Source organism: Bos javanicus, chromosome 18 (assembly GCF_032452875.1).
Source record: "Bos javanicus breed banteng chromosome 18, ARS-OSU_banteng_1.0, whole genome shotgun sequence".
Taxonomy (NCBI): domain Eukaryota; kingdom Metazoa; phylum Chordata; class Mammalia; order Artiodactyla; family Bovidae; genus Bos; species Bos javanicus.
The window spans coordinates 54,840,208-54,863,528 of NC_083885.1; the positions used below are offsets into that span (position 1 = coordinate 54,840,208).

A 23,321-nucleotide genomic window follows, 5' to 3' on the forward strand; every position below is an offset into this window, starting at 1 on the left:
CTAGTCCCCAGTCACGCCTGAGAAACATAAAATAGAGACTCACGTCAGATCTAGAGGGTAGGTCTCCAGACTCCAATACATGTCTTCTAGATCTATTTCTTTTAATGTATTGCTATTAAGTAGTATACAACACATTCTTATCTGTTTTATTTTATTGATTTACAAAAGTTTATTTATTTGTGGCTGTGAAGAGTCTTTGTTGCTGTGCATCGGCTTTCTCCAGTTGCAGCAAGCACGGGCTACTCTCTAGATGTGGTGTGTGGGCGTCTCGTTGCCGAGCGTGTGCTCTAGAGCTTGGCCTCAGCAGTTGTGGTGCATGGGCTCAGTTGCCTGCAGCCAGTGGGCAACTAATCAAACCTGTGTCCCATGCATTGTCAGGCAGATTCTTAACCACTAGACTACCGGGGTCCAGCCCTGGTTGGATCCAGGGATATCCTCAGGAGGACGGCGCTGGCGACTGAAAGAATAGATAAAAGGGGAGAGACAGAGGCTTGATCTGACTGGTTTACATGGGAAACCAATAAAGTTCATGACACCGAACTTGTTCTGACCACGGAGGCCGCAGGCGCCCTCTTGTAAGCTGAAGGTACCCCACCTTAGGCACCTTCTCGAGTGGGTCTTAGAAGCCCAGGCAGGTAAGTGGTCTCAGAGAGCCCCCACGCTCCATTCAGTCATCCTGAAGGAAGAACAGAGAAGAAAAGGAGAGAAAAGGAAGAAAGACCGACACAGGGAGACCAAGCCTGATGAGCAAGGCCCATAGCTTTATTTTCAAAGGGAGCTTGTATACCTTAAGTTGTGCATAGAGGATAATAGGGGGTGTAAAGTCATGCAAAGTCGGCAGTCCTTGATCCTTATCGAGACCAGGCTTTCTTTTCTGCAAACTTATCAGATACAAATGCTTTAGGTGATTTACATCATCTTCTGGCCAGGAGGCCTATTAACATTTTATGACTCTTTGTTCTGATACCCAGAAAACTGATTTTCTCTAAAAATAATTTTTCTAAAGTTTGGCTCCACTCTCCCAAAGCACTAGATAAAGTTGCATTCCCATAGGGCAAAGGTGCAGTGGGCTGTAGCAAGGAAAGAATTTATTACCTCAAGGGTCTACTGTTGTTAACACCAAGGCCACTACTTATTTTTTCTATTTTTTCTATATACCAACTATATTAATTAATAGACTCCCAGGGACACAGTGGGTAAGTGATATGGAAACTTGGCAGCAAGCATTAGCTCAACAATGAAATCCTCTACTAGTTCTATTCTAATAATCTCTAACTCCGGGAGAGGCTCTATACTATTTGAATATCTTAAGCTTCCCATGCCTCTTGCGGTTGGGAGACTGTAAACAATCATATGGGTAGCTGTAGGAGTCCGGATAAACCTGTCAGGCAAGTTAGAGAGCCATCTGAGGGGTTTGGATTGAAACACTCCTGTTATGCCCAGGAGGCTTATTAACTAGAGCTCTAAGTTGATTTCCTTCAGAGAAACGTGGTCGGGGATAGCCGCACCCCCCGCCACCCCACCCTGTTAATGTCAGAGGAGTTGGTGAAAGTCGTAAAATAGTAAAACAGACAGATTCTGGTTTTGGGGTAGATGCTCAAGCAGATCCAGGGGGCCCTCGAGTCCTGACTCGCCTTGCCCGTCAGGGCTCTCGCGGATGACCTTGTCATGGGTGGGAACTCCCGTGCTGGCTCCTGGCACTAGACCATCAGGGAAGTCCTGGATCGATTTCCGTCTGTCTGTTTGACGTGGAAATCCTAGTCAATATAGCAGAATGACCAGTGGTTTGTTGTTTTTATATACCTAGTGGTCATATTGATTTACACTTCTGCCTGCTTAGAACAACTTCCTGCCTTCTCTTCTCTCCCAGCTCATCTTGTGTGAAATTCATCAGCAATAATACTGCTCTGTTTTCTATAACAGATCTTCCCTGGTGGCTCAAATGGTAAAGAATCTGCTTGCAGTTCAGGAGACCCAGGTTCAGTCCCTGGATTGGGAAGATCCCCTGGAGGAGGGCATGGCAACCCACTCCATTATTCTTGTCTGGAGAATCTCATGAACAGAGGAGCCTGGCAAGTTACAGTGCATGGGATTCGTAATAACCAGTGTCTAGCCACTTTTTACAACTTATATTTCTACCACCTCCATCCAAGCCAACACCATTTCTCACCTGCATTATTGTATTAGATGTCTAACTAGGCTTCTCTGCTTTTTAAAAGTTGTTTATTATTTATTTGGTCATGCCATTATTTGTTTTGCAGCCAAATAACCAAGACATTAAATAGAAACAATATTGTAACAAGTTCAATAAACTTCAAAATGGTCCACACCAAAACAAATGAACCCTTAAAATAATAAACTCTCTCAAAAACCTGCAGCCCACATCAATACTCTAAAAAGAAATGCCCTGATAAGGGCTCACAAGAGACGATCTCAAGTGATGAGCATTTTAAGCTGATACATTCAAACAGTCCCTACTCCCAATGGTTAGTGCCCTGTTATAAGCCAAGAATAATCTCTACATAGTCTGATCCATTTTGAAGGCAGAATGTTTTCTTTTACCTTTTCTCAAAAGTTCTCCGTTCTCTTCTAAATACTGACCCTTCAGGAGGGAAGAATTGGACATATTGTTTTCTTTCATGGCCTGGAAAGAACTGTTCTTGAGGACTGAGTTCAGTTCTTCTGGTTCTAGCTTCTTGCCCAGGAATTGGCAGATCTTCTCCACAGTGCTCCTCGTGTCCCAGAAGAAGAGAAAATCTGAGAGATCATGTGAAAAAGCAAGAACATAGGAAAGGAGATGTGGGGGAGGAGACCGCAGACAGAGGAGGGGGAGAGGGGAGAGGAAAAGAGGAAAGAAATGTAGAGATGTGAGTAGGGATAGAGTTGGAGGAGTCCAGAGTGGGTGAACTGGGAGATTGACATTGACACATAGACACTGTCGATACTAAGTAAAGAATAGGTAACCTATGAGAACCTACTGTACGCACAGAAAACTCTAGTCAATGCTCTGTGGTGACCTAAATGGGAAGAAAATTTAAGAAACAAAGGGATATATGCATAGATGTGAGAGTTGGACTATTAAGAAAACTGAGCACTGAAGAATTGATGCTTTTGAGCTGTGGTGTTGGAGAAGACTCTTGAGAGCCCCTTGGACTGCAAGGAGATCCAACCATTCCATTCTAAAGGAGATCAGTCCTGGGTGTTCACTGGAAGGACTGATGTTGAAGCTGAAACTCCAATACTTTGGCCACCTGACGCAAAGAGTTGACTCATTTGAAAAAACCCTGATGCTGGGAAAGATTGAAGGCAGGAGGAGAAGGGGACGACAGAGGATGAGACAGTTGGATGGCATCACCGTCTCAATGGACATGGCTTTGGGTGAACTCCGGGAGTTGGTGATGGACAGGGAGGCCTGGCGGACTGCAGTTCATGGGGTTGCAAAGACTCTGACATGTCTGAGCGACTGAACTGAACTGAATCTGCATAGGTATAGCTGATTCACTTTACTGTACAGTAGAAACTATATATTCTGTAAGGAACTATACTTCAATAAAATTTTTGAGAAATTTAAAAATGACTTAGAGAAAGGTTGAAAAAAATAGATGGAAGGACCATGATGGATTTCTCAGTATAGTTGAACTCAGGACACCTTAAAACACCAAAATGCTGGGTTTTCAAAGAGACTTAAGAAGGGCTTCTAGACAGTTATGATCAGGATTAGGCAAGAGAGTTTCAGGGAGAACCTGACCAAAATATAAGGATTTGATTTCAAGTCTTGGCTATGTGCCCAAATAATGCGGTTTTTCACAGCTATCATTTGAATAACACAAGAGAGCTTTACCATATCTTCTTGTTTATTATATCAATACTTGGCTCATGATCTTCAGAGATTATGATAAGAAAATGGATTTTATAACCAGAGAGGCTTTGCTTTGAATCAGACTTTCCTCTTAAAGCTATAATGCTTTGATTTTTTTTTCTTTATTCCATGAGCATTTACCATGGTCTACTAAGAAATCACACACCTGAAAAAAAATAATAAAAACAACAACAATAACATGGAACAAACAAAACAAAAATCCTAACAAAAATGAAACAAAGTGCTTCCCTGGTGGCTCAGTGGATGAGATTCTGCCTTTCAGTGCAGGAGACATGGGTTCGATCCCTGGTCTGGGAAGATCCCATGTACCTCGGAGCAACTCAGCCCATGTGGCATAACTATGGAGCCTGTGCTCTAGAATCCGGGCACCGCAACTGCTCAGCCTGCACCCCTGGAGCCTGTGCCCCACAACAAGAGAAGCCACCGCAGTGAGAAGCCCATGCCCCGCAACAAAGAGTAGCCCCCACTCACCGCAGCTGGGGAAAGCCTGAGGACAGCTGTGAAGACCCAGCACAGCCAATACATAAATAAAATTCTTTTGTAAAAAAGCCCTTCCGCTTATGGTGAAACAAAGAAAAACACTTGAGGAAAGGGAGCATGGAGCTTTGAAGTGTCAACCAGAAATAAGGCAATGAAAACCAGGTATTGCTATTCTCACTCCTATTGACTACAGACTAAGCTTTGAGAAAGTGGGAGACACAGGCCAATGGAGGGAAGGTGGGGGGAGTGCAGATGGTGGTGAGAGAGAGTGTGTTGACTCTAAGAGCAATCGTTACCCATTTCATCTCTTCATAGCTCAGTATCAGGAAGTTCTCCTTGTTTCTCATGGACATCCAGCCCCAAGTGTGGTCGAACCACGATCCAAATACCACTGCATGGAGGGGAGGCAGAAAGAGTGAGCGGATGACACGCGGAATGAAAGCAGGGATCCATACACTATGTTCACTCTGTGGGCACAGTTACTAGCACAATGCCGGGCACATCTACACTTGCTATAACTGGTATCCAACACCACACATTTGCCCTTTAACAAGCCTAATGCCTTTGCAGCCTTTTGTATACAGATTTCAAGGGTCTGTAAGGAGATCTTGTCTAGAGAGCCATGGGGTCTGAAAAGTGGTGTGTTTTTTTTTTGGCCCTAATCTGTTCAGCCTTTAAATATTTTGCTTGTTAGGTACGTTCTCACAACACTCTCTTTTCCCCTCCCTGTCATTTTTCTTTCATTGTTGCTGTTGGAATTATTATTCCTTGGGAAACTGACTCGGTTTCCAAGGCAGGGAATAGCTTCCGTATTGCAGTGCACATACTTAGTTGCCCCATGGCATGTGGGATTTTCCCAGACCAGGGATCGAACCCATGTCGCCTGCCTTGGCAGGCAGATTCTGAACCACTGGACCACCAGGGAAGTCTTCTTGCTCTTTTTCTGAAAGACTAGCCTGAAGCAAAGCAGGAGATATGGCTGAAGAGCTCACTCAGGATCAGCTCAATAAAAACTATGACCTCGATGTGATACTAGGTTCATCACATAGTTTTGAGAAAAACTGCAACACTTCAAGTATCTGAGAATGCTTAGAAGTTCTGCATAATTAAAAGTATAGAGGGCTTTCCCTGCTGGTCCAGTGGCTAAGACTCTGTGCTGCAATTCAGGGGGCCAGGGTTCTATCCTTGGTCAGGGAACTAGATCCCACATGCTGCAATGAAAGAACCCCCAAGCCACAACTAAGATGCAAGAATTCACCTTCTGCATCTAAGACTTGATGCAGCCAGATACATAAATAATTAACTTTAAAAAAGTATAGAGGTCCTGGGTGCATGCATGCTAAGTCACTTCAGTCGTGTCCGACTCTCTGTGAGACCAGGGACTGTAGCCTGCCAGGCTCCTCTGTCTATGGGATTCTCCTGGCAAGAATACTGGAGTGGGTTGTCATGGCCTCCTCCAGGAGATCTTCCCGACCCAGGGACAGAACTTGCATCTCCTGTACTACAGCCAGATTCTTTACCCACTGAGCACCCTGGGAAACCCATAAAGGTCCTGGCGTAATGCATACAGTTTTTAAACACAGAGGACAAGAGAATGAAGGGGCTTTTTGAGAGATGCACCCATAAATGGTGGAAAGTCAGGACTGTAGTATTCAGGAAGCCAATGAAAGTTGACTTTCAGAAAGTCCCCTGACTTTCACAAATTTAGGAGAGTACAGGAGAAAAATGTGAATGCTTTGTGTTAGTATTAGGTCACGGAGATTCAGAAGAGAGCTAGGATAGTTTCTGATGGGGCAAACAAAAGGGCTGGTTGAAGTCCTTCTGCTTTACAAGGTCGTATGTGGATTTAGAAAATTTGGGTCCCAGTGGTGATGGAACCCTATACTCATGCATTGGTTAGATGTAGAGACATCAAGTTGGGTAAAAAAATAAAAAGAGGTCTGACGAAGGACTCTGACAACTCCCAGCTTTCATATTTCACATTCACTCACCATTTCCTTCGACGAACCATTCAAAGTATTGTTCCAGTGACTGTGGTCGCTTAACAAATTTTGCACTCCTCCAGAAAAAATAACCAGACACTAAAACATCTCTGGGATTTCTGATGAGGTAGATCACCTTAAAGAGAAAAATTGGAACATGAAAAATCCATAGTTATTTTCCAACCTTCTTGATCGTCATACAAATGTTGAAAAAACCAATTCCTAGAAAGTGCCCTTTAAATATCAATGCATTATTTTAATAAATTAGTTATTACATTCATTAATCAAATATGTATTTTAAAGTTCCTGTGAACTAGTCACTGGACCAATAGTAAGGCCCTAACTGGGAAGAGGAAAGCATTGTTCTTTCCCTCTGGGATACTATAGACTAAAGAATCTGCCTGTCAATGCAAGAGATGCCAGAGACATGAGTTCAATCCCTGGGTTGGGATGATCCCTGAGAAGGAAATGGCAACCCAGTCAAGTATTCTTGCCTAGAGAATCTCGTGGATAGAGAAGCCTGGTGGGTTACAGTCCATGGGGTTGCAAAGGGTTGGACATGACTTAGCATGCACCCACATAATGGGAAGCACAGGAAGATTTTAATATGTCAGTGATATTATATTTGCATACTATAGCTTAAAGATTACTAATAGAATAGATGAACAAACCATGCAATCCTTAGAGACACACAGCAAGATATATCTGTACATACACAACATCATGAATGAATCTCCCCCTAATTATTGTTGGGGAAAGTCATGGACGTTTGACTCATTGAACCACTAACCTGTGAGCTGGATCTAAGCAAATGGAGGCACCTTACCCCTCCCCCTTATATGTTCATAGAAGGAGTGTGTTCCACTTGACTTCTCTGTACCAGAAGCTGCCCAAGGATAGAGCCTTGAGACTGTAATCTGGTATTGAAACAATGGGGATCCTGTACATGTTTCAAGCCAGGTAAAGTCTTTCTCTATACAAACTTTTAAGATGGGGTGGGCAGGTGCAGAAAGCTACTCATCTTGTGGCTGCCTAAGACACACCTCATGAGTAAGTTCCCTTGTTTATTTTTAAAAATAATTTTATTGATTTATTTTTCTACTGTGCTGGGTCTCTGTGGCTGTGTCGGCTTTCTCATTGCAGTACACGGGCTTCCCATTGCATTGGCTTCTGTTGTTGCGGATAACAGGTTGTAGGGCATGTGAGTTTCAGTCGTTTCGGTTCCCAGGCTCAGATCACAGGCTCAGTAGTTGTGGTGCATGGGTTTAGTTGTTCCTCAGCATGTGGGATCCTCCAGGACCAGGGATAGGACCCATGTTTCCTAAGTTGGTAAGCAGGTTCTTTAACACTGAGCCACCAGGAGAGCCCCTCCCTGGCTTATTAAACCTGCCACCTACCACTCTGGAATGGTCTGCCTCTTCCTTACAGGTCTATCCCTGCCCTCTGCATGTGGGATCCTGTTTCATATTATACCCAGCCAGCTCCTGAGGACGCTGTGTACCAACAATTATTTTGAGTGAAAGAAGTCAGATGTTCGGGCTTGCCTGGCAGCTCAATGATAAAGAATGTGCCTGCCAATGCAAGAGACACGAGTTTGATCTCTGGTCTGGGAAGATCCCATGTGCCTCAGACAGCTAGGCCCGTGTGCCACAACTAGTGAGCCTGTGCCCTAGAGCCTCATAGCCCCAACTACTGAAGCCCAAGCGCCCTGGAGCCCGAGCTCTGCAACAAGAGATCTCAGCGCAGTGAGAAGCCCGAGCACCACGACTGGAGAGTAGCCCTTGCTTTTGGCAACTAGAGAAAAGCCTGAGCAGAAGCAAAGACTCAGCATAGCTAAACATTACAAAAAAAGTTTTTTTTTGAAGACTCTGGGAAAACAGATATAAAAAAAGAAGTCAGATGTTCATATGATATGAGTCTATGTATATGAAGTTCAAGAACAAGCTAAACTACAGAGTGAAGAGTCAAGGGGAGTGGTCACCTCTGTGCGTGGGCATTGACTGGGGCGGTGCGTGGGGAAACATTCTGGGGGAGGAGAAATGTTCTACATCAGGGTTCTGGAAGGCAGTCTCCTAGTGAGCTACGTATGTAGAGATTGAAGAAGCTAACCCTTAAGACTAAGGCATACATACTGAAACATACACATGCAAGAACACTTGGCATTTCAACATCTGAGTCATATCTCGATGCGGTATCAGCTTTCTTTGTGACATTATTCTAGGCCCTTGGGCTTCCCTTGTGGCTCAGCTGGTAAAGAATCCTCCTGTAATGCGGGAGACCTGGGTTTGATCCCTGGGTTGGGAAAATTCCCTGAAGAAGGGAAAGACTACCCACTCCAGTATCCTGGCCTGGAGAATTGCAGAAACTGTATAGTCCATGGAGTCGCAAATAGTCGGACACGAATAAGTGACTTTCACTCATCTCTCTCTAAACTTCAGTTTCCCTGTACAGGCATTGCATAAACACCAATCAGTCACATAAATAGGTTGATTTTAAATAATCTTAGAAAATGATGGGTTAAAAAAAAACTTAATTGTGCTGTGACATGCTGGAATTCCGAAAAAGGTGAATATCATTCAAAGTTTCACAATCTCTTTTTTTAAATTGAAGTATATTGGTAAAGAACCTGCTTGCAATGCAGAAGACACAGGAGATTCGTGTTCCATCCCTGGGTTGGGAAGACCCCTGAAGAAGGACATGGAAACTCACTCCAGGATTCTTGCCTGGAAAATCCCACAGACAGAGGAGCCTGGGGGGCAACAGTCCATGGGGTTGCAAAAGAGTTGGACACAACTGAAAGAAAGTGAAAATGCAGTTGCTCAGTCATGTCTGACTCTTCGCAACCCCATGGGCTGTAGCCCACCAGGGTCCTCCATCCATGGGGTTTTCCAGGCAAAAATACTAGAGTGAGTTGCCATTTCCTTCTCCAGGGGATCTTCCTAACCCAGAGATCAAACCCAGGTCTCCTGAATTGCAGGGAGACACTTTGACCATCTGGGCCACCTCGGAAACCTGGACACAACTGAGCACACACACGATTATTTTTTAGAGCAACAAAGGTTGGTTTGTTGTTGTTGTTGTTCAGTCGCTCAGACTTGTCCAACTCTTTGCGACCCCATGGACTTCAGCATGCCTTGTTCCCCCGCTCTTCACCATCTCCCAGGGTTGCTGAAACTCATGTCCATTGAGTCAGTGATGACATCCAACCATCTCATCCTCTGTCATCCCCTTCACCTCCTGTTTTTAATCTTTCCCAGCATCAGGGTCTTTTCTAATGAGTCAGCTCTTCACATCAGGTGGCCAAAGTATTGCAACTTCAGCTTCAGTGTCAGTCTTTCTAAAGAATATTCAAGATTGATTTCCTTTAGGATTGACTGGTTTGATCTCCTTGCAGTCCAAGGGACTCTCAACAGTCTTATCCAGCACCACAGTTCAAAAACATCAATTCTTTGGTGGTCAGCCTTCTTTATGGTCCAACTCTCATATTCATACATGACTAGTGGAAAACCCATAGGTTTGACCTTTGTCAGCAAAGTAATGTCTCTGCATTTTAATATGCTGTCTAGGTGGGTCATAGTTTTCTTTTTGCAAGGAGCAAGTGTCTTTGAATTTGATGGCTGCAGTCACCATCTGCAGTGATTTTGGAGCACAAGAAAATAAAGTCTGTCACTGTTTCCATTGTTTCCCCATCTATTTGCCATGAACTGATGGGACTGGACATATACTTCTGCATTATTGACTACACCAAAGCCTTTGACTGTGTGGATCACAACAAACTGAAAAATTCTTCAAGAGATGGCAATACCAGACCACCTGACCTGCCTCCTGAGAAATCTGTATGCAGGTCAAGAAGCAGTAGTTAGAACTGGAGATGGAACAACAGACTGGTTCCAAATCGGGAAAGGAGTATATCAAGGCTGTGTATTGTCAGCCTGCTTACTTAACTTATATGCAGAGAACATCAAGAGAAACACTGGGCTGAATGAAGCACAAGCTGGAATCAAGATTGCCGGGAGAAAGATCAATAACCTCAGATATGCAGATGACACCACCCTTATGGCAGAAAGTGAAGAAGAACTAAAGAGCCTCTTGATGAAAGTGAAAGAAGAGAGTGAAAAAGTTGGCTTAAAACTCAGCATTCAGAAAATGAAGATCATGGCATCTGGTCCCATCACTTCATGGGAAATAGATGGGGAAACAATAGAAACAGTGACAGACTTTATTTTGGGGGGCTCCAAAAACAGTGCATATGTTGACTACAGCCATGAAATTAAAAGATGTGTGCTCCCTGGAAGAAAAGTTATGAACCTAGACAGCATATTAAAAAGCAGAGCCATGACATTGCCAACAAAGATCCATCTAGTCCAAGTTATGGTTTTTCCAGTAGTCTGTGTGGATGTGAAAGTTGGACTATATAGAAAGCTGATCACCAAAGAATTGATGCTTTTGAACTGTGGTGTTGGAGAGGACTCTTGAGAGTCCCTTGGACTGCAAGGAGATCCAACCAGTCCATCCTAAAGGAAATCAGTCCTGAATATTCAATGGAAGGGAAATGATGCGGAAGCTGAAACTCCAATATTTTGTCCACCTAGTGGGAAGAACTGACTCATTTGAAAAGACCCTGATGCTGGGAAAGATTAAGGCAGGAAGAGAAGGGGATGACAGAGGATGAGATGGTTGGATGGCATCACTGAGTCAATGGACATGAGTTTGAGTAAACTCCAGGAGCTGGTGATGGACAGGGAGGCTTGGCGTGCTGCTGTCTATGGGGTTGCAAAGAGTTGGACATGACTGAGCAACTGAACTGAACTGAATGAATCAAAAAATGATTCATTTTTTGGGTGTTGAGTTTTAAGCCAGCTTTTTCACTCTCCTCTTTCATTTTCATCAAGAGGCTTTTTAATTCTTCTTCCCTTTCTGCCATCAGGCTGCTATTATCTGCATATCTGAGTTTATTATTATTTCTCCTGGCATCTTGATTCAAGCTGTTCTTCATCCAGCCTGGTATTTCATATGATGTACTCTGCATACAAATCGAATAAGCAGGGTGACAACATACAGCCTTGACATACTCCTTTCCCGATCTGGAACCAGTCTGTTGTTCCATCTCCAGTTCTAACTGCTGCTTCTTGACCAGTATTCAGATTTCTCAGGAGGCAGGTCAAGTGGTCTGGTATTGCCATCTCTTGAAGAATTTTTCACAGTTTGTTGTGTCCACACAGTCAAAGGCTTTAGTGTAGTCCATGAAGCAGAAGTAGATGTGTTCCTGGAATTCTCTTGGTTTTTGATGACCCAACGGATGTTAGCAATTTGATCTCTGGTTTCTCTGCCTTTTCTCAATCCAGCTTGAACATCAGGAAGTTCTCGGCTTATGTACTGTTGACCCCTGGCTTGGAGAACTTTGAGCATTACTTTGCTAGCATGTGAAATGAGTGCAATTGTGTGGTAGTTTGAACATTCTTTGGCAAAGGAGTGTTATCTAAGGTATAATACACTTATAAATTCTTGTTAGGCTTTAAATGTGGTTTTCTAAGGTTTGGACATTATGGTTTCTCTTTGTCTCTGGTTTACATTTGGCTAATAGAACCTCTGGAATGATCTATAGCTTTGTACTTAGCATAGCTGGGGTGTGTACAAGCAGAATGTCAGGACCAGCACATACCTACTGAATACAATTGCATTTCAATCAGATCTTCAACTGGTTGCTAGGTAAGTTAAAGTTTAATGAGTATTGATCAAGCCTATCTTGACTCCGTGCACTGACCTTGGCCTTGGACTTGAAGAAAGACCTGGGGAAGAGTTGGACAAAGAGGTGAGAAGTGATGAAACGTGGGCCTTCTTTATCTTTTAGTAGATTATACCCACTGAAAGCCTCTACCCAAGGGGAGCGCTCCCCAGTGGGCACAGATTGGATCCACTTGGGATCCCCCTTAGAATGAATCAGGCAGACAGTTTCCATCAACCAGTTCGTTCCTAGATAAAGAAAGGAAAATCATGGTCAGTCATTCTGTGCTTAGTCGCTCAGTCATGTCCAACTCTTTGCCACCTCATGGACTGTACCCACCAGACACCTCTGTCCATGGAGATTCTCCAGGCAAGAAGACTGGAGTGGGTTGCCATTTCCTTCTCTGGTCAGCCATTTCAATCTGACTCTTAAAAATTCTCATAAAGTATACAGATCATCCAAGGCACCATCTTAACCATTTTCAGGAGTACATTTCAGCTGGGCTAAGTGTATTTACACTGTTGTGTAACCAACCTCCAGAACTTTCTCATCTGGCAAAACCGAAACTTTGGACCCATTATGTAGCAACTTTCCATTTGCTCCTCTTTCCAGTCCCTGCCAGTCTCTACCAACTATTCTACTTTTGGTTTCTGATAACCTCATTTATGTGGAATCATACAGTGTGGAATCTCATTTATGTGGAAATAAGTGTGCAATCTCACCTATTTCACTCAGGGTAATGTCTTCATAGTTTATCCATGTTGTCGCCTGAGTCAGAACTCATTCCTTTTTAAGTTGAATAGTGTTCTATTATATGTAGCTACTACATTTTGTTTCATCTGTCAGCGCACATTTGGGTTACTTCCACCGTTTGGTTATTTATTAAATCCTGTGATACGTTATGTTCCCATTGCCCTTGATTTTTCCCTACCACACCACTTCTAAGGTCATCAGCCTTCCTTCTTGCCTAATCACAGTCCCTCAACGACCCCACCCCTCACAGATATATGATTCACATCCTTGTTGTCCCTTGGATTTGTCAGGCTTTTTCCAATTCCTGACCCCAATCCACGCTGATACCTTTATCAGAAACTACCCTTTTCACAAAACAATTTCACATTCATTTCTTTCATCTCAATATAGATGTCATTTCTTCCACTTTTTTGTTTTTCGCTGAGATAATTGTGTTTTACTCCCTGCCCTCCCCCATTGATTATAACTAACAAATGAAAATGTATATATTTAACATTGTCAGTTCAAAAGCAGTAGGGTCAACCTGGCAATACGAAACTCTCCATTGCCCCATTATATTATACAAGTAACTTGATAAGCCTTGTTCTTGCTAGCAGGGAGCTTATGGTCTCTTTAATACAAAGCAGAAATGTTAAGAGAAATAGAATGAAGATATACTTTACATAGAAATGCATATGATGTGTTTTTAAAGTATGATATATATAAATATCAAGGAAAATAAATATGGTTTAAAGAGAAAAGAAAAAGAATGTAGGCCTGCCCTGGTGGCTAAGAATCTGCCTGCCAGTGCAGGGGACACGGGTTCCATCCTTGGTCCAGGAGGATTCCACCTGCTAAGGGCAACTAAGCACGTGCACCACAGTGACTGAGCCGCACGCTCCACCCACGGCAGCTCTGCAGTCTGCGCACCACAACAGGAGAAGCTGCCCGCCGCAGCCAGAGAGCAGCCCACCCAGCCGTGGAGATCCAGCACGGCCGAAAATAAGTGATAATAATCAAAAGGTAAAAATCAAATGTCTTGGGAAAAAATGTATATCTTTAAGGTATACACGTTAATTTTTTTTTTACATGTTAATTTGATGTATGTACACATTGTGAGGGATTCACGGTGGCTCAGTGGTGAAGAATCCACCTGCCAATGTAGGAGGTTCGATCCCTGGGTGGGGAAGATCCGCTGGAGAAGGAAATGACAACTCATTCCAGTATTCTTGCCTGGAGAATCCCAAAGACAGAGGAGCCTGGTGAGCTGCAGTCCATGGGGTTCCAAAAGAATTGGATATGACTTATAAACTAAACAACAACAATAACACCATTGTGAAATGACCACCACAATCAAACTAATTAACATAGACATCATCTCAAATAATTACCTCCCTCCCCCATTTCTTCTATAGACTTCCCTGGCCAGCCATCTCCTTCCACTCCTCTCTGCAAACACCTGAATCTGCCTTGTGATTCATTCCCGTGGGTTCCCCTGATGCCTTAGGTTATCCCTCTGAGCTCTCAGCTTATTGTGTAACTGCCTGTCTAGATCCTTTTCTCTGAAAGCCAGTGGCTGTTGCTGTTCAGTTGTTCCATCATGTCTGACTCTTTGTGACCCTGTGTACTGCAGCACGCCAGGCTTCCCTGTCCTCAACTACGCCCCAGAGTTTGCTCAAACTCATGTCCATTGAGTCAGTGGAGCCATCCAATCATCTCATCCTCTGTTGCCCCCTTCTCCTCCTGCCCTCAATCTTTCCCAACATCAGGGTCATTTCCAATGAGTCAGCTCTTCAGCGGTATCAGTGCACGTTTCTATTCCCCAACGCGTTGTCGGCATACAGAAGTCCCACCTGTCTGCTGAATGAATGAGGAAGCCTTTCTCAGCATCTGGTCCTGCTTCCTTACCTGATTTGGGGTAAGTCAGCAGTAAGACATCCTCATCTTTAATAATAAAATCCTCCTGCACCTCTCTCAGGTGTTCAGATGGGAATTCCATGCTCGGGAAGGGTATCCCTTCAAACCACACACACTCTCCTGTCACGACAATGAGATCTTTGTATCTCTCGTGGGTGTTTCAGCCTCAGCATAGTCACTGTTGGACTGGGAGATCCATTTTATAATCAACATCAAACAATCATTAATCTTTCCCAGTTCACTGAGGACTGTGCCTACTGATGCAAAGACAGGGTCACAAGACTGACAATATTTGGAAGTCGTTCAGAGAACATTCTGGATTAACCTGAGTTTGGCGTCATGGGAGGAAACCAGGAGTTTAGTAACAAGACAGAGGGTGCAGACGTGGCGAATTAAGAAAATACATTTTAGTTTATTCTTTTTTTAATGAATCAGTTTGATAAGTGCTGTTTTTTAAAATTTATATATTTATTTTTTTGGCTGCTGTGAGTCTTCATTGCCGTGTGCGGGCTTTCTCTAGTCGCAGCCAGCAGGGGTTACGCTCTTGTTGCGGAGCACTGGCTCTAGGCAGCTGGGCTGAATATGTGGCACAGGGGCTCAGTTGGCCCATGGCATGTGGAAACTTCCTGTGTCCCTGCATTGGCAGGCAGGATCCTAACCACTGGACCACGAGCATAGCCTGAAAAAATATTTTAAATAAGCTTTATTATTATTTATTTGCAACATTTTTACATGTATAGGAAAATTGTAAAGATAATATAAAGAATTCCGATAGTCCACATTTTATTCAGATTTTGTTAGTTTTTACCTAATATCCTTTCTCTGGTCCAAGATCCCATCCCAGACACGACATTACATTGGGTCTTCATGTCTCCGTAGGTCTCTCTTGGTTGTGACAATTTCTCAGACTTTCCTTGTCTTTGATGACCTTGACAATTTTGAGGATGACTGGTCAGATATTTTGGAGAAGGTCCCTCTCTTGGGGTGTACTCCATGATCTTCTGATAATTAGACTGGGTTTCTGGGTTTTGGAGATGATGATCATGGAGGTGAAATACTATTATAGCCCCAACATTTCAAGGGCTTTCACTATCAACCTGACAACTCACCATTGACCTTGATCACTTGGCCGAGCTAATGTTTGTTAGATTTCCCCACAGTAAATTTACTCTCTCTCCTTTTTTCTTTTTTGTTTGTTTTTGGCCATGCCAGGAGGTATGTGGCATCCTAGTCCCCTGATTAGGGATTGAATTCTGTGCATCTTGATTTGGAAGGTTGGCGTCTTAACCACTGGACTTTCAGAGAAGTCTCTTGCTTGCTTCCTTCCTTTTTTGGGGGGCATATTTAAAACGTGAAGTCTAGACCTGAAGGTATGAATGAGAACATATTGTGTAAACTCTAATTGGGGAAGCTGTACAGAATAATTGTCTCGTACCATTCAAATTAGCAAATTGTTATTAAAAAAATAAAACCCTAAGAAAAGAAAAGCTGAGGATATGGTCCAGAGAACGGAGAAGGGAGAATGTAGACTAAATCCTAGATTGAATCCTGAGCCACAGAAGATGCTATCGTTTTATTATTGAGACGGCTGACACATTCTTACATGTTTTATTTTACAAAGTTTATCTATTTGTGGCTGTGCTGAATCTTTGTTGCTGTGTACAGCTTTCTCCAGTGGCACTGACTGGGGCCTACTCTCTAGTTGCGGTGTGCAGGCTTCTCTTGTTGCCGAGCGTGTGCTCTAGAGCTTGGGCTCAGCGGTTGTGGTGCATGGGCTCAGTTACCTGCATCTGGTGGGCAACTAAGCAAACCTGTGTCCCCTACATTGGCAGGCAGATTCTTAACGACTAGACCATCAGGGAAGCCCTCGATCAATTCCCTTCTGTCTGCTTGACATGGAAATCCTCGTTAATTTAGTAGAATGACCAGTGCTTTACTGTTTTCATATGCTTAGTGGTCATACTCATTTACACTTCTGCCTGCTTGGAACAATTTCCCGCTTTGTCTTCTCTCCCAGTTCATCTTCCGTGAAGTTCATGAGCAGTAATACTGCTCTATTTTCTATAATAGATATGCCTGGTGGCTCAAATGGCAAAGAATCTGCCTGCAATGCAGGGGACCCAGGTTCAATCACTGGGTCAGGAAGATCCCCTGGAGACGGAGATGGCAGCCCTCTCCAGAATTTTTACCTGGAGAATCCCATGGACAGAGGAGCCTGGTGGGCTATAGTTTATGGGCTTTCACAAAGAGTCAGACAGTACTGAGCGACTAAACAACAGCAGCCCATTTCCTCTACAGACTTCACTCTGCGTCTTCTTCCACTCCTCTCTACAAACAGCTGAATCTGCCTTAGGCTTCATTCCCATGGTTTCCTCCGATGCCTTTGATTACCTGCTCTGAGCACTCAGCTGACTGTGTAACTGCCTGGCTCAATCCTTTTCTCTGGACATCAGCGGTATCAGTGCACATTTCTATTCCCCTAATGCATTGTCAGCATACAGAAAGCATTCCACCTGTCTACTGAATGAATGAGGGCCACAGCCACAGCCTGTCAGTATCTGATCCTGCTTCCTTACCTGATTTGGGGAAAGTCAGCAGTAAGACATCTTCGTCTTTAACAAGGAAACTCTCCTGCACCTCTCTCAGGAGTTCAGGTGAGTAATCCAGGCTAGGGAAGGTTATCCCTTCAAACCACACACACTTTCCTGTCATGACGATGAGCTCTTTCTACCTCTTGTGAGCCTTTTAGCCGTAGTCATTGTTGGACTGGGAGATGCATTTGTAGTTAACACCGAACAATCATTAATCTCTCCCAGGTCATTGATGTGTGTGCCTGCCCAGAAACAGAGAGGATCAAAAGATTGATAATATTGGGCAACCGTGAAGTCATTCAGAGAACATTCTGGGGGTAACCTGAGTTTGACATTACGGGTGGGAACCAGGAGTTTAGTAACAAGATGGAGTGTATAGACATGAGGTGAATTAAAAATGGGTATCTTTCAGTTCAGTTGCTCGGTGTCTCTGACTCTTCACAACCCTATGGACCACAGCTCACCTGGCCACCCTGTCCATCACCAACTCCCGGAGTTTACTCAAACTCATCTCAATTGAGTCAGTGATGCTATCTAACCATCTCATCCTCTGTCATCCCCTTCTCCTCCTGCCTTCAATCTTTCCCAGCTTCAGGGTCTTTTCAGATGAGTCAGTTCTCCTCAGGTGGCCAAAGTATTGGGGTTTCAGCTTCAACATCAGTCCTTCCAATGAACACTCAGGACTGATCTCCTTTAGGATGGACTGGTTGGATCTCCTTGCAGTCCAAGGGACTCTCAAGAGTCTTCTCCAACACCACCACAGTTCAAAAGCATCAATTCTTTGGCACTCAGCTTTCTTTATAGTCCAACTCTCACATCTGTACATGACTACTGGAAAAAACTATAGCCTTGACAAGATGGACCTTTGTTGGCAAAGTAATGTCCCTGCTTTTTAATATGCTGTCTAGGTTGGTCATAACTTTCCTTCCAAAGAATAAATGTCTTTTAATTTCATGGCTGCAGTCACCATCTGCAGGGATTTTGAAGCTCAAAAAAATAAAGTCAGCCACAGTTTTTACTGTTTCCCCATCTATTTGCCATGAAGTGATGGGACCAGATGCCATGATCTTTGTTTTCTGAATGTTGAGTTTTACCAACTTTTTCACTCTCCTCTTTCACTTTCAAGAAGTTCTTGAGTTCTTCTTTACTTTCTGCTATGAGGGTGGTATCATCTGCATATCCGAGGTTATTGATATTTCTTCCGGCAACCTTGATTCCAGCTTGTGCTTCCTCCAGCCCAGCGTTTCTCATGATGTACTCTGCATATAAGTCAAAGAAGCAGGCTGACAATATTCAGCCTTGACATACTCCTTTTCCTATTTGGAACCAGTCTGTTGTTCCATGTTCAGTTTGAACTGTTGCTTCCTGACCTGTATACAGATTTCTGAATCAGGTCAGGTCGTCTGGTATTCCCATCTCTTTCACAGTTTTTCACAGTTTATTGTGATCCACACAGCAAAGACTTTGGCATAGTCAATAAAACAGAAATAGATGTTTTTCTGGAACTCTCTTGCTTTTTCGATGATCCAGCAGATGTTGGAAATTTGATCTCTGATTCCTCTGCCTTTTCTAAAACCAGCTTGAACATCTGGAAGTTCACGGTTCAGGTATCGCTGAAGCCTGGCTTGGAGAATTTGGAGCATTACTTTACTAGTGTGTGAGATGAGTGCAATTGTGCAGTAGTTTGAGCATTTTTGGCATTGTCTTTCTTTGGGATTGGAATGAAAACTGACCTTTTCCAGGCCTGTGGCCACTGCTGAGTTTTCCAAATTTGCTGGCATATTGAGTGCAGCACTTTCACAGCACCATCCTTTAGGATTTGAAATAGTTCAATTGGTATTTCATCACCTCCACTAGCTTTGTCCACAGTAATGCTTCCTAAGGCCCACCTGACTTTACATTCCAGGATGTCTGGCTCTAGCTGAGTGATCACACCATTGTGATTATCTGGGTCGTGAAGATCTTTTTTGTACAGTCCTTCTGTGTATTCTTGCCTCCTCTTCTTAATATCTCCTGCTTCTGTTGGGTCCATACCATTTCTGTCCTTTGCTGAGCCCGTCTTTACATGACATGTTCCATTGGTATCTCTAATTTTCTTGAAGAGATCTCTAGTCTTTCCCATTTTATTGTTTTCCTCTATTTCTTTGCACTGATCACTGAGGAAGGCTTTCTTGGCTCTCCTTGCTATTCTCTGGAACTCTGCATTCAAATGGGTATATCTTTCCTTTTCTCCTGTGCTTTTCCCTTCTCTTCTTTACACAGCTATTTGTAAGGCCTCCTCAGACAGCCATTTTGCTTCTTTGCATTTGTTTTCCGTGGGGATGGTCTTTATCCCTGTCTCCTGTACAATGTCACAGACCTCCGTCCATAGTTCATCAGGCACTCTGTCTGTAAGATCTAGTCCCTTAAATGTATTTCTCACTTCCACTGTATAATCATAAGGGATTCGATTTAGGCGATACCTGAATGGTCTAGTGGTTTTCCCTACTTTCTTCCATTTAAGTCTGAATTTGGCAATAAGGAGTTCATGATTGGAGCCACAGTCAGTTCCCGGTCTTGTTTTTGCTGGCTGTATAGAGCTTCTCCACCTTTGGCTGCAAAGAATATAACCAACCTGATTTTGGTGTTGGCCATTTGGTGATGTCCATGTGTAGAGTCTTCTCTTGTGTTGTTGGAAGAGGGTGTTTGCTATGACCAGTGTGTTCACTTAGCAAAAGCCTATTGGCCTTTGCCCTGCTTCATTCTGTACTCCAAGGCCAAATTTGCTTGTTACTCCAGATGTTTCTTGACTTTCTACTTTTGCATTCCAGTTCCTGGATAGTAGTTCTAAAACTATCTTTAAGAATTACTTATTTACTGTCTGCAGTAGAGCTTCATGGCTGTGTGTGGGCTTTTTCTAGCTTGGGCTCTAGGCGGTTGGGCTGAACATGAGCCACAGGGGCTTGGTTGTTCCATGGCATGTGGGAACTTCCCGGACCAGTTATTGAACCTGTGTCTCTGGCATTGGCAGGCAGAATCCTAACCACTGGACCACCAGGGAAATCCTAAAAAAAATATTTTAAATAAGCTTTGCTATTTTTTTCAACACTTTTAGATGTATAGGAAAATTGTAAATAATTCTCATAGTCCACACTTTATTCAGATTTCCTTAGTTTTACCTAATATCCTTTCTCTGGTACAAGATCCCATCCCAGACTCTACGTTACCTTGGATCTTCGTCTCCTTAGGTCTCTCTTCACTGTGACAGTTTCTCAGACTTTCCTTGTCTTTGATGACTTTGACAGTTTTGAGGATTACTGGTCAGGTATTTTGGAGAAGGTCCCTCTCTTGGGGTGTGCCCAATGTTTTTCTCCGAATTAGACTGGGTTTCTGGGTATTGGAGAGAAGATCACGGAGGTAAAATACTAGTACAGTCACAACATTTAGAGGGTATTTACTGTCAACCTGACATCTCATTGTTGATGTTGACTTTGATCACCTGGCAGAAGTAATGTTCGTTAGATTTACCCATGGTAAATGTACGCTCCCCTTCTTCCTTTTTTTAAAAATTGTTTTGGCCATGCCGCATGTGGGATCTTAGTTCTCTGATCAGAGATTGAATCTGTACCCCTTGCTTTGGGAGCTCAGAGTCTTAACCACTGGACTCCCAGGGAACTCCTTACCTTCCTTCCTTTTTATGTCTGCATATTTAAAACATGAAGTCTAGACCTGAAGGTATTAATGAGAACATATTCTGTGAACTCTAACTGAGGTTCGTCTTTAAAACCATTGTCTGGAACCATTTAAATGATCAAATTGTTACTAAAAGACAAAGCTGAGGATATGTTCCAGATAGAGGAGAATGTAAACTAAATCCTGGATTGACTCCTCAACCAGAGAAAATGCTATGATTTTATTATTGGGACAGTTGACCACATTTGAATGCACACTGTGGATTAGAGAATAACATTGCATCAATACAAACCTCCCTGACTTCTATCATTTTTGTGTGATTATAAGTGAAATATTTTTGATCTTAGAAAATAAATTTTTAAAAGATAATTGTACTTATTTTTGACTCTGCTGGGTCTTAGTTGCTGCCCAGGCTTTTTCTCTAGTTGCAGTGAGCAGGTTTCTCCTTGCTGTGGCTTCTCTTGTTGCGGAGCATGGGCTCTAGGGCCCGAGGGCTTCAGTAGTTGTGGCTCCCAGGCTCTGGAGCACAGGCTCAATAGTCGTGATGCACGGGCTTAGTTGCCCTGTGACATGTGGGGTATTTGCAGACCAGGGATGGAATCCATGTCTTCTGCATTGACAAGTGGATTCTTAACCACTGAGCCACCAGAGAAGCCCCATACACTGAAGTTTTGAGGGATAAAAGGAAAGGATTTCTGTAACTTACTCTCAAATAGCTGAAAAAGTTTATCTTGTATATGAGAGTGAAAGAGATGAGAGCATATTCTAGTAAATGTTGCAAAAGATAACTGTTGGTAAATCTGTGTGAATTATGTACAAGGATTTTGTGTGTATTTCTTGCAAGATTTCCCTAAATTTCAAGAAAATTAAAAATTAAAAAAAGTTGCTCAGTCATGTCCAACTCTTTGTGACCCCATGGGCTACACAGTCCATGGAATTCTCCAGGCCACAATACTGGAGTGAGTAGCCTATCCCTTCTCCAGGGGATCTTCCTGACCCAAGAATCAAGCAGGGTTCTCCTGCATTGCAGGAGGGTTCTTTACCAATTGAGCTATCAGTGAAGCCCTTAAAAAATCAAAATAAAACTAAATAAATAGATGTAGTGATCATAAGCTAGAGGGAAATTGAGATACCATGGACCGAAATCTCTTAGTTTTTTTTTTTTTAATAGGAACCTAATTTTAAAAGAAATTTATTATTATTATTATTGACCACTCTGTGTAGCCTGTGGGATCTTAGTTCCCTGTGCAGGGATCAGACTCACACCCCCTGCATTGGAAGCACAGAGTTTTAATCGCTGGATCACCAGGGAAGTCCCTGAAATCTGTCATTTTAAGCAAAAGAGTCAAAAACTTGCTTTAGACTCACAGGTATGGGGGTGAATTTAAATACCTAACTACACGGCAGAATCCAGTTCTTATTTGCCATTTCATCATTAACATACTGAGAATTTATGAAATGCTTCCAGGTTTTAGGGGCTGAGCTGAGAGAATTCTCTTTTTGGCCACATTGAAATTCTATAATAGCAATTGTTATTTTACAGGTCCCACATTCTATCACCCAGTGGAGGACTCTAGTATTCAAGGCTTCCCACAGTCACACAATGAGCAAAAGGAAGAATGCCCGCTTCTGAAATACTGACTCCAGAAGTAATTAAAGAAACATCTAGATTGCTATTATTTCCTGGTGGGCTTCAGTCAGCTAAAATTAAGACCATCCAGGGCTTCTCTACCATATCCATATAGGACTACTAGAAACACCATAGTTTTGACTCTACGGATGTAAGAGTTGGACCATAAAGAAGGCTGAGCCCCAAAGAATTGATGTTTTCGAATTGTGGTGCTTCTGTGCTGCAGAAGACTCTTGAGAGTCCCTTGGACAGAAGGACATCAATCCAGTCAATCCTAAGGAAATCAGCTCGGAATACTCATGAGAAGACTGATACTGAATTGAAGCTCCAATACTTTGACCACCTGATGTGAAGAGCCGATCATTGGAAAAGACTCAGCTGCTGGGAAAGATTGAGGGCAAAAGGAGGAAGGGGCATCAGAGGATGAGATGGTTAGATTGCATCACAGACTCAATGGACATGCATTTAAGCCAACTCGCAGAAAGTCGGTGACAGAGGACCCTGCGTGCTGCAATTCATGGGGTCACAAAGTGTCGGACACAGTTTAGTAACTGAACAACAACAACGATGATTCTTATGTTATTTCTTGACCACTCTTGTGAATGAGATGAAACACTAGAAACATGTTTTGAAAGCTGGGATACCACAGAGTGAATGAGGGGTACTCTGATAACTTTAACAGTCAGGTCCTCAAAGATGCAGAGATTTAATC

At 43.1% G+C, this 23,321-nt stretch overlaps 1 protein-coding gene across 1 annotated transcript; it reads right to left on the reverse strand.

Moving 5' to 3' along the window:
- On the reverse strand, positions 1-14,905 carry LOC133229874 (sulfotransferase 2A1-like). The gene is made up of 6 exons (XM_061386632.1): positions 14,708-14,905; positions 12,107-12,315; positions 6,352-6,478; positions 4,660-4,751; positions 2,563-2,743; positions 1-17 (listed from the first exon to the last, which is right to left on the reverse strand). Exons 1-6 carry the CDS (start codon positions 14,796-14,798, stop codon positions 1-3), a joined length of 717 nt encoding a protein of 238 aa, XP_061242616.1. The 5' UTR covers positions 14,799-14,905.
- Between the last annotated feature and the right edge of the window lie 8,416 nt (positions 14,906-23,321).

Bases quoted from the DNA above. Each gene is read 5' to 3' on its own strand.
- LOC133229874 (XM_061386632.1), bottom strand. From the start codon at position 14,798: ATGGAATTCCCATCTGAACACCTGAGAGAGGTGCAGGAGGATTTTATT. The intron at 6,479-12,106 runs GTCAGTGCACGG...TTTCTCTTTAAG, and splicing joins TCTTCAAGTCCAAGGCCAAG to GTGATCTACCTCATCAGAAA. The intron at 4,752-6,351 runs GTGAGTGAATGT...CCCTCCATGCAG, and splicing joins ATGGTTCGTCGAAGGAAATG to TGGTATTTGGATCGTGGTTC.